A 12,217-nucleotide genomic window follows, 5' to 3' on the forward strand; every position below is an offset into this window, starting at 1 on the left:
AAACAAGATAAGCTACAACTATAGTCTGTATATATCTTCGATTTTAACTTTTCGGCCATCTTTTTGCTATCTGCGTTTTGGAGCCAGAGGGGACATTCACTCCACAAAGACTCCTGCATCTGATTGTGGGGCCATAATTCAGTAAAAGAAACAACATGAAGTATTGACGAAAGCTCGCTACATCATAAACTCATTAGGAAAGTGTTTACTGAGGTAATAAATCAAGTACAATCATTTTCTCATAGACTTCCATACATATTTCTTTTTGCAACCAGCAGAGTCGCCCCCCTCTGCCGGCCATTAGAAATAATGCAGGTCTAAGGGACTACCGCATTGGCTTCACTTTTCAGACCCAAGGCTACGTCCACTTATTTTATGCAGTCTAAGGCTACAACACGTCGGTAAAGTTAGCAACTAGCCAGTGAACATAGTGGAGTATTTAAGAGCTACTAAATACCTTCTAAGGCAGATATTTAGCTCAGGAGTTAATGACATATTCAGCATCCATTCATTCCAGAGCCCTGATGGAAATAAGTCATGCGACTCTTTTGCGATATCCTGATGAATTCTAGTACTGTATGCACATTTGTGTGATAGATTTTAATTTATAAAATAAATGATATGTCGGCTTACCTCTGCTGCCCTGGCCTAAAAAAACTGCAGGCTCAAGAAATAGCTTGTGTACTGATTAAACAAACCAAATGTAACATGTTATTTAGTGTGTTGGTAGGTCTATATTTTAACTTTGGAGGGAATGGGGCAAGCTGCTAATATCCTCATCTAAACTCTCTCAAGTTTAAAGACATCCTTTGCATCCTATATCGCTTTGTGAATGACCTACTTGAAAAAGGCTGGAGGTAAACGGTGGCATGAATGAGGACACGTGTCCTCTGCTGCTGTTGAAACATTGTTGTGTTAATAAGTTGCTCAGCCTGCTGGATGGCTTTTAAAACCCAGTACATGGCCAGTTTGATTTGCCTGGAGGTATTTTTATAAAGGAATGTGGCTTTTGTTCTTCACCTTAACAGGAAAGAGGCAAAGGACAAAAGATAGTGTCCCTGAAGTGACTAAAAGCTTTTCCTTGTATGTATGTATTCATGTCTAACAGTTGGGTTTTTTGGCTGTTGTTGCAGGAACAGCAGCCCTCACAGCACAACTTCAGTGTTCACAAGCACAGCCGCTACAGGTGGCAGAAGCGAGTTATTCAGGTGAGTTGGAAGAAAATAAAGAACAAGACCAAGAGGACTGAGCTCTCAGCCACCTAGCAGCAGCTCTATCAAGCTGTACTTTGCCACAGCGGTGCTTAGTGAGTCTAACATGATGTTTAGCAGGTATAATGATTAGCACATTCACCATCCTAGTTTAACACTAGATATACTTCTAGATTTTATCAGACAGAATGGTTTAAATTTTGAAGTAATTTCACGGAGGTTGTGACACTCAAAACAATGTAGCCACTCTTGTAAAGCTGTTTCTTTTCCCATGATTGTATGCAGGAGAAATTATTTTTGGGCCCAGTGGCATCATATGATGGACCCTTTTGGCCACTGTGTCAAATTGGCCCTCAGGCCCAATGTTGTTCTTGGGGGACTGGGACCAACACGTCATTAGGATCCATCCTCTGGGGAACATGAATGCCTCTAAAAAATGTCACGGCAACCCATCCAATAGTTTATGAGATATATATTTTAGCCTGGAGCAGCTTTTTTGCTTGGCTGAAAAATAAGAAAATTAAATCGGATAATTTTGACTGTGCTATGTATCCAGTAGACATGCGCTAATACACTAATCTAAACCCTTCTTTTGCGAGCATGCAGATTGATTTCAAGACCAAAATGCTGTGCAGCATTGAGAAAGGCATCATCAAGCGACAATTTCCCTTCTCCAGTGTCAAGAGTTGTGATGATGGTGTTGGCTCCAGGTTCTCCATTTCCTTTAAAGGACATCATGATTATGAATTGGAGGCCACTTCACTGGAGGACAAACACAAGGTACATTTATACTTAGTGTGGGAACATTTAACCCATAAAAATAAGTCACTACATGATGAACCGCTGTACTTATATCTATAATCGTTAAAAAGTATTGAAGATGAAATATGTACTTCTTGTATTCCTCTGTGGCCAGTTGTGACTGATGCTTTCACTGGGATTTTTTTCATGCTGGTGATTCTCAGATAATGCAGCTTGTGAATCAGATCATTTATGGGAACATATACAGTGATCCTGAGGAGGTCAATGCTGAGACACATCAGCAGCCTCAAGCATCACTGAGCCTTCGGGAAGGGGTCCTGTTACTGCACCGAGGTGGCCTGGCATCGTTCAGATGGGTGAAGTATGGATGTCTCCTTATTAGTGTCAAGAGCTACACAACAAATGTGCAACATCTTTAGCTATTACAATATTTGTAGTGACATGTTCAGATTCAAATTCTCAGTTATAAACAAATAGTTCTAAATACACCTTATAAATAATTCAGAAAATCAGAACTGTGAATTCTGAGCAGGTTTTGAGTTTTCATTGAGGTCACACTGGAAATGTGACAAAATTAGGACCCTCTCCAGATGTGTTACAGTATACTGCTGTGGACAGGGGCATCAGAAAAACATATTTAGCCACTTAAAAAAAAGCCCCCCTGAAGAAATTAATATCAGTTGAAGTGCGTGCTACACTCAGACTGGGCTGTTTTGCTTGCTTCAAACCCACCAGACTCCATTGTCAAAATTTTACCTGCCTGCATCAATGAACTAACACAGTAGTTCAGAATAAAAACTGACAGATCGATGCACTTGCTTGTTCTGCGAGGTGAAATTACTTTGGTGGAATCTGGTGACTTTGAAGCAAATGAAGAGAAAGAGAGAAAAGCTTCAGTTCTGTCTGACTGGCTGACTAACAGCAATACAAAGCAGTGAAAATATCTGCAGCAGTACATCGCTTAGTGTCCATGCCAGCTTTTCCTTACGGAGGGCATGCCGACTAATGTAGATAATAACTAACTATAGATAAACATCATAATACATACAACCCCCACTTCAGATACTCCAAACTATCCCTTTACAAGACACACGATGTGTCTTCAAGTTCCCACATGAGGAACAGTTTTTTTTGGAAATAGTCTTATTTGCTTTTTTGCTGAAGGTTGATGAGAAGACTGCTACTACTCTCATGTCTGTACACTTAATGTCAAGCTAGACCCAGTAGGTGGTTAGCTCAGCGTAGCACAAAGACCAGAAACAGCTCGCCTGTAACCAAAATCCACCTACCAACACCTGACACACTGTCAATGCTTCCTTGTGCCTTTGTGTGATAGCTACTACCTGTATCTGAATCTGTATCTCTACCTGTATCTGCCATCCCTCTAGTCTGTGAGTCAGCTTCTACTTGCTGTTTTGGTCTTGTTCTTGTACACTATCAACCATCTCCCCGAGTACCTGAACCTGTTCTGATTACAAGTCTGCATCTGGCTCCTCTTCTACGTTTCGTCACACACCGCCTGTGACGCTCACGCCAATTAGTGATCTTTAGATTTTCTGAAATAATTGTACTCTTTGCTGTAGCTCCATTTTTAGTTAAAGGACAGATACATGAGAGGCAACGATCTTCATTACCCAAAATGTCCAACGTCAACAAAGTTTTGCTTTCTCTTTGTTAGGTTGAATTGACAGAGGCATTAAAAAGTCACAGTTTGATCATATAGTGTTTGTCCAAACTAGAGACGGTACTCTTAATCCAGGGCTGGAAATAGGTTAGGTCGATTTATCAGTTGATATGAGTTTATAGCAGATATTTCGATATGTCAGCTGATTATTATTCCAGCAGTTTTTTATCCGAAATATCAATGTCAGTATTGGCCTCAGGAATCCAGTGTTGGTGAGTCACAGCACAAAACAGTAAAATACATGGATAGAAAGTATATTAACTGCAAAAATTACACTAGAAAATATATGACAACAATATATTGTACCTACTGAATACAATGGTTATGTAGTGTGGAATTATTGGACACAGGTCCTATTGTGGTGGCTTGCATTAAACATTACCCTTTCTCCATTATGTTCCAGATACGAGGTCCAGCTCCACCCAGGTCAGCTAACACTGGTCCCCTTCAGGCAGCGAGGCCCCGCAGATGGTGAGGTGACATCCGTGGCGCCCGTGCCCATTGTGATTCACCTGTCAGACGGCGACACCAGCGTACGGACGCCTCACAGCTCCGACACTTTCACTCTGGTCACCCACAAAAATGAATACCAGTGAGTGAGGATTATTAAGATGTGGAAATTATAACAAGAAGAAGAAGCAGCTAATGACTTTTGTCTATCACATCAACTGTGATTATCTACAGCCTTGTAAAAAGGTGTCATTTCAATCTGCAGTCTCTTCTGCAATCCATTTGTTTTTACTGTAGCAGTTATGACACAGCCTTGTTTGAGTGATAATGTCACAAACACAGGCCCAGGGTGTTGATTATCAGATTTGTCTCAGCTAATGTGGGAAGTTGAGTTAAGTTTTGTTGATTTATTGCAGGTTCCGGATGCCTTTGCCAGATCAAACAACATCCCCTGGGGCTGTACAGAGGGATCGAGATGCTTGGGTCCAGGCCATTCACAAACTGTGTTCAGACTGGAAGAGGAAGTCCAGGGGTGAACACATGTTTGTGGAAACAATGGGTCTACGACAGCTCAGCATAACCGAAGAGGACACAGACACAGACCTTGAGTCAAGTGGAAGTTTTATTTATCCTCCAGCTAATGCAGACCCCACTTCTGGTGGAAATCATTTGTCAGCTGCTGGCACAAGTCAAAATTGCCCCTCACATGATTATAAAAAGCCCGTTCCTAAACCTCGCAGCACTGTGAGGATTGCTGCTCAAGTTATCGGGCCTGACATTTTGCCTCCCGTCCCATCACCAACCTCTCCTGGTGCTGCTGCCTTACCTTCACCCCCCTCTCCTCAACCATCACCCATCCACCATAATGCCCCCTCATCCTCTTCCACAGTCCCAGAGTCTCTAAACCACGAATCAGAATCGCCAGTTGTGAAAAGGCCGTCACCTCCAAGAGCCCCACCCCCCCCACCTTTACTCTTCAAATCGATGACGAAATTGGCAAAGCCACTGACCAAGGCTTTCCACTGGGACCCCATTGGCTCAGACAAGGTAACGCTGTCACTCATCAGTTTAGACTGCGTCCAGCAGAAGTCACTAAATTACATCGTGTTCACAGTTATAACTCTAACAAAGGGTCTCAGTAGTGTGAATTACTCATGTTTGAGGTTTTGAGGTTGATGCTTTTGTCAAACACAGAAAATTTCAGCTTGGTTTCAGTTCATTATTTCTCTTACTGCATCATTGCTGGGAATTATTTTTCGTTTCGTGTGTCAGTTATTGGTTTCACAGTGTTGCTCTTTTGTAATGTCAACATTGATTTCCTCTTAGAATGGAGTTGTCTCACTACTGAATTAATTTGTTTCTTGGCAGATTGCAAAATCATTTTGGATACAAGAGAGCAGCAGGAGGATTGAAATCGACACATCACGCTTATATGAGCAATTTGCTGTTAAAGATCTGGGGACGTTTAGTGCAGCAGAGCCGAGTAATACCCAGCATATTATGCTCAACCACAAGATTGCACACAACTTCAGTGAGTAGCTCAACAATGAATATGTTTTTGAGTGTTGGGGTTAAGTTGCTGATAAATATTGTCCACTGCAACAGATCATTTTCAGCAATTTGCAACGGAGATCGGATTTCCATGGTGTAATGAAAAGGACTTCTTTTGGATTAAGCCCAATAAGGGAGCTTATTCCCTCTGTGAATTACAAGCGTCGGTGTGAAATAAACCCACACTTTTCGCAACCACCAGAGGGAAGCACCCCATAGAAAGAGTAACCAGGATCTCTGCAGAAGTTGTGTTAGTGTCAGGCTTTTTAATTTTCATAAATTAGACTTTGATTGCCCAATTAAAAGGAAGCTGCCCTGAGAACTCTTTTAGGGAGGGCCTGTAAATGCTGCCATTTTGCTCCTTTAAAATGATGGTTTAGACTATAATGACGCCACTGCAGCTGTTAAGCAGATAGATGGATGTGCCTCGTAAGTATCTGCAGGGGGCAGTGTGTCACCAATCCTGCGGTGCCATAACTGCCCATGCAATCTGCAGAGCTATTGTGGAGTGGAACATTCTATATCTCATCTAATGGCTTTTCACTTTTGATTAACTGAGTGTACGTGGTTTGTATATTTCAAGACCCAAGCCAGGGGAGAACATTTCAGAAGCTTCTATTCACAGCTCATCCAAGGAGCTCAGACACTGTGAGGTGATACAGATGTGGTGGCGGTGGGCTGCTAAATGGAATCAGAGTGAGTGTGCAGACCGGCAACATAATTAGAGCTCACATGTTGATAAAATATGGATTGGGGATCTGAGTGACAACGACAGCGATTTCCTGTCTTGATACAGAATACCCCAGCATTCAGAGTTTGTGCTCCTTCCTGACTTGGAAACTTTGTTGTGTCAGGAGCTGAGCGATGACAGCCTGCAGGCAACCTGAGGCCATGTATCTTCCTCCTGCAAGCTTTAGAAAAATTTAGACATTGAAAGAACAAGGGAAACTCTCTGTTGTGCTGTCTCTCCTTCTCTGGTCCTATTAACACCAATATAGAAAGTGACATTTCAGCAATGATATTCAGATCCTTTACTTAAGCAAAAGTTGGAATAATGTAGAAATACTCAATTACAAATAAAACTTCTCCAGGGAAACTGCAGCTCAAGTAAAAAATATGTAATATTAAAAAAGTATATTATCAACAAAGTATACTATTAAAAGTAAAATTTATGGCACCTATGAGTGTTATACTATGATGTTTTGTTATTACTGATGCATTAATGCGTAAGCAGCCTTTTATGGCTGTAGCTGGTCAAAGTGAAGCTAATTTTAGCTGTTATATAAGCTCATAAATTTTGTATGTAAAATCTAATCTACTCATAACTAAACTGTCAAATAAAATCAGGGGAAAGTAAAAAGTGCAGCATTTCCCTCTCAATTGTAGTGGAGAAGACGTATAAAGCAAAGTGCAAGTACCTCAGCTGTGAGTAAATTAACCAGACGATAGACAGAATTCACTGACTGCTTGTTGCTGTTAACTGCACTTACATTGAGGCTGTTGACCTACTGCTACTATGACCCGCACAATAAGCAGCTAAAAAGACGAGCAGTGAGAGATTTTATTTTGTCATAAAAACAGGATCAGACCATAGGTGGTTTCTACCTGTTTACACAACAAAGCAACTCCTCCAGGATTTAATTTCTCATTGATGCCATGTATGAAAATCTTTTTTAATAGGACTTCTCTTTCTCTCCTCCTCTGTCTAGCTATTCGTATCCCCCACACAGACACACACACACACACACACACACACACACCCTCCCTGTGCTTGTTTGCATGTTTATCACCACAAACCTGCCTAAATTTGTGCTGTTTATTCAGCTCATCTCACTCTTTGCCACACTATTTATTCATGTGATCACGCTACACTGGGAGACGGTATGCATGCTGAATGTTGCATTGTTTTTTACAAAGAAGGCAACAGCTCAGCAGACAGTCAGACTCCACTCGCATTGCAACCATGTGATCAATAATTAACGAACAAATTCAGAACCGTTAATTAGCATCAGGCATGAGACTGGTAGTCTTACTGTCTGCACTGTGACTTTAAAAACATAATGTTGTTTGCAGTTACACTCTGAGGCAGATGGACTTAGACAGCTTGAGCAGGTGGCTGTATTACTGTTGTACTGCGGTTTTGAGTGGTTTCCTCTGGTAATCAACATGATCCTTGCGGGCAAGCAGGAACATCAGCTGCATCAAGAGTCCATAGGCCAATGCTGTAATGATCCATGTACTTATTTATAGTATTTTAAGTGCTCTACAGGAATCCAGAAGACCTTTGACCACAACACTGTGGCTCATATTGATTTTTTTTCATTGCATTTTTTAGAAAAATACCTACTTAGCAGATTGAAAAAAAAAAATGGATGTGTGAATGTGTGTGTTGGGATTCTGTAATGGCCGCGAGCAGCTCTTCCCTGCATGCCACCACAACATTTAAATCCATTTAATCTAATAAAGTCTGATGAAATGAAGTGTCTGCACACAGACTGGCTTCTGCAATATGCCACCCATCACCTTTCATAAGATCAGTGATGGAACAAAATACATATGTGTTCAGAACCTTTAATTAAGTAAAAGTAGCAATATAAAAATGTAAAAATACTCTAGCATTCAAAATTCTATTTAAGAAAAAGTAGGGAAACTTAAGCAGATGATTGCAGATACTCACAGTATCAAAAGTAAAAGCACTTCTGTATAAAACGCCCTGTGTGACTGATATGTCACTGTATTTAACTTAATACTGCATCAGTACATAAGTGGCATTTTACTGTTGTAGCTGCTCAACGTGGAGCTCAGGGTCGTGCGCCTCTGAAGGGTCACAAGATGAGAGGTCCTAAGATGATTCAAGAAAGAAGTGAAATGTAAATTCTGCTACTGTTTTAATTTTTGGGACTTTTCTCCAATATTTGTCTCCACACATTATATGTTATATGAATGAGTTTTGTCCTATTCTAAGAGGTTTAGAGGGGAAATGTCTCTTTGGTGGAACTGCTAACTGCTGCATAGAGATCTGAAATGTGACAATGGGCCCCATCTAGACACGCCTTTTTTGTAAGTGGTCACAAGCCAAAAACATGCATATGTAATATGTTCTTTTTGAACTCAAGTAAAACCAGTTGTCAAATAACACTGAGACTGGATTAAAGGAATGACTGTTTCCCTCTCAGATAAGCGGGCTACAAGTATAAAGTAGCACAGAATTTAATGCTGGAGTTCAAAGCACAAGTACGTAGAAGTGCACTGAAGTATATTAGTAAATCTCTCCATTGTGGCTGCCACCATTGTGGGTTTGTATGACGATCACAATGCATTTCTGTTTACAATGTGAATAATATGGTTATTTACCTTGAGAGCCCTGGTGCATGCTGCGTATTTAATGAATGGAAATGTCACGCTCCTAATTAAAAGTACACCTGTGGCTTCCTTGGCCCAGTGGGATACATTCTCCAACACCATACTCTAATTTGCCAGGGCAATGCCCAGTTTGTCTGAGTGGCAATCAGCAAAGGGCTTGATTTGCACATGTGTGTTTTTTTGAAGGCCAGAGGCCTAACCTTCACTCTTGAGGACACTGGTAGCGCTCAACATTTCTTGGATGTTTGATTGTAGTGATTCCTCATTTGAAAATATGACATGAAAGCCTCTGTTGGTCCTGGCGAGGGAATTACTGTCTCAGGTCTTTAATGTCAAGGACTTGGAGATGTGTTGATTACAGCTTTATGCGTTCAAAATGCTTCTCATTTAACATGATTATTTTATTCGCTTTGTCATGAGCAGATTTTCAATCAGGTGATTTAGATTCAGTAGTAGACTTCTATTTTGGAAGTCAACCCTTATGGACAGTCAGTAGCTCGACGTCTTGGGAAATCTGCTCATCCGCTTTCTCGTACAGAGTAAGATGAGTAGATCGATACCACTCTCTTATCACTATGAAGCTGGAATCAGCAGCTACTTAGCTTAGCTTAGCATAAAGACTGGAAACTAGTGGAAAAAGCTAGCCTGGCTCTGTCGGAAGGTAACAAAAGCCTCCTAGAAGCACCTCTAAAGTGTAGTAATATATATGTATTATGTTTTGTTTGTTTTAGTCTGAAAAAACAGACATGTAAAAACGACAAGTTGAAGTTTTATGGCACTGCATGGGAGAACGAATTTTGAAATGATTTAAACATATGCAATACAACATGTTAATTACTGAAGGTGCTAAGAGGCAGATTTTGTCATCTCTAAACAGAGCCAGGCAAGCTGTTTTTATGTTTGCTTTGAATGTTTGCTGTGCTATAACTTGCAGTGCAGGAATTCATCAGGAATCAGGGCCACAAATTAGCTGACAACATCACAATGGAGTAAAAGAAAGTTGGAAGTCACACTTCCAAATCAATGCCTGAATGTCTGATGCTCAAACATCTCAACTGTATTTTGTAAAATCCACCATGTATTTTACATACATGTCTAAAATTTCTGAAGCAGGCTCCTAATGAATGCCTCTCACAGCTCCTGAATTATGCAGAGGCATTTTCTGTAAAACAAAAAAAAATCACATCAGCTTTGACTTGATAGAATGCAAATTTGTGCATTTCCCTTAGGCATTTGAGGGAAAGTAATTAAGCAAAGGGCCCTTTGTCTCAGAATGCTTTTTGAGTCATTTCATCGCAGGATAAGAAGACTATCTGTCAAGAGAAAAGCTTTCATGTACCATTGAGTGTGTTGACTTTTTTTAATCTATTGTTCTTCTAGACATTTTCCTCAAAAGTTTTCCAGTGCAACCGGGAGAGCTGAAGGACAAACTGTTCATCATTAATGAGGAAGATGGAGGCCTGTCTGATGAGCACATCACCTCTCTGAGGAGGTATGACTTTGCGCCAAAAAAGCTGATTTGTATTCATTCCCACCAGTGTCACAACCGAAGCTGAGAGGTGAATGACTTTTCGTGGCTGAGTTGTGCGGCTGATGAGTGGTTGATGTGTGGAGAGGAAACCTTTGGAAACTAGCAGCCTAGCAAATCACCAGCCAGTGTTGTGAGTGTGTGGTACAGTCGGGACTATGAGAGGGAGGGGAAAGCACTGTCAGTTCATGTGAGGAAAAGACACACTTTGCACAGCAATCTTCACGGTGTTCTAATACTAAAGAGCAGATGCCAAAACCTTTTACTAGAGCAGCTTACTAATAAAAGTTTTATCTTGGGTTATTTGTGGAGATGGAAACTATTGACATACCCTCAGGAATATAGTGGTGAAAGCGGCTAAAATGCTTCTTTATTCTTACCTGCTGTTTACTTTGGCTCTGGATGCTGACCCCTTGGAAGGCAAGAGTGATCTAATGTACCGGAGGATTTTATTTATTCCATGAAAACATAATATATATTTTAATGTGCTGTGGCGTAGGCCCGAGGAATACAATCTTGAAAGAGCCACTCCCAACAGGTGCTGCAATATTAATGGCCGGTGCTACTCTAGTGGCACATAGGCTGGCTCATGAAAAAGTGAAAACCTTTGGTTTGAGGTCAGAACATACGGAAATGACAGAAGGAGGAAGTCCAATTTCAGATGAGCGGGGTTCAAATTCAGTGCAAACGAGTAAATGGCTGTTCCCATCAGCGTCTCGCTGTTTTATAGAAGCTGGCGAAGACCATCAGCGTTACTTGGCTTTTAATCACTCGCCTTTCCCCAGGCCACGGGAAATCAATGTAATGGCCTCAGTCCAAGGAAGGGAACTACAGAACATGTGATGACATGAAGAGGCAAAGGTCAAAGTGGGAAAGCATGTGTGATTGAAACAGAGATACATCCCCAATGTTCACATACATTTTTTAAAATGAATTTATAGTTCTGTATGTACATCTGTGTGTGTTCTTTTTCATGATGGATAAACACAAAAATGACGCAGTTGAACTCCATAACTCCATGAACAGTAGACTCTTTGAGGAGGCCATACATTTTCAACATGCACTCTTTACCCCAATAAAATATTCACTATGGCACCTATAGATGTCAGCTCTGGAGGAAAAGTTTCTACTTTTGTGATTGCTGCTAAGCTTTCCTCCATTATTTTCGTTGAAGGTCTGATTTTTTTATTTTTAGTTTTTTTGGCATGTGTGATTATTTTTGTGTTGCTATTAACCATGTTGTCTGATGTGGACCCTTAAAGCAGCTATAATCAGTGTTTTTTTTTTTTTATCAAATTACTACAGTATGTGTGATGTGAAAGCGGTCACAGTGTAGTGATGAACTATATACTACTAGCTCTATGAGCTATAGAGATTTTTTTTAGCTCACAATTTTGTTTTATGGCCTGCAACTTTACTGTTTTGGTTCAGTCATTGCTGTCATCTGCATCTGTTTCAGGGGCAGCAGGCAACTGTTTTAAGCAAAAAAAAAAGCTCAGATAAACTCACTGTACAAAACCTGCCCAGCACCAAACGGCAGACAGACACAGTTAGCAGCTAGCTGGTGAACATAGTGAGGAATTTAGCAGAGTCACATATTTCCCTTTGGTGCTTTGAGAGACCAAAAACAAAGTGAAAAGAGAGTGAATACTGGACTTAGAGTTATTA

At 40.7% G+C, this 12,217-nt stretch overlaps 1 protein-coding gene across 1 annotated transcript in view; it reads left to right on the forward strand.

Annotated features, from left to right (window-relative positions):
• The first annotated feature begins 960 nt into the window (after window positions 1-960).
• LOC139209324 (uncharacterized) overlaps window positions 961-12,217 on the forward strand; it is a 29,606-nt gene continuing 18,349 nt past the window's right edge. The window contains exons 1-8 of the mRNA XM_070838974.1: window positions 961-984; window positions 1,134-1,208; window positions 1,818-1,991; window positions 2,177-2,334; window positions 4,061-4,249; window positions 4,524-5,154; window positions 5,476-5,638; window positions 10,402-10,513. Of these exons, the coding sequence (XP_070695075.1) occupies window positions 961-984; window positions 1,134-1,208; window positions 1,818-1,991; window positions 2,177-2,334; window positions 4,061-4,249; window positions 4,524-5,154; window positions 5,476-5,638; window positions 10,402-10,513 (1,526 nt within the window). The remainder of the gene's footprint in view (window positions 985-1,133; window positions 1,209-1,817; window positions 1,992-2,176; window positions 2,335-4,060; window positions 4,250-4,523; window positions 5,155-5,475; window positions 5,639-10,401; window positions 10,514-12,217) is intronic.

This window comes from Pempheris klunzingeri, chromosome 11 (genome assembly GCF_042242105.1).
Source record: "Pempheris klunzingeri isolate RE-2024b chromosome 11, fPemKlu1.hap1, whole genome shotgun sequence".
Lineage (NCBI taxonomy): Eukaryota > Metazoa > Chordata > Actinopteri > Acropomatiformes > Pempheridae > Pempheris > Pempheris klunzingeri.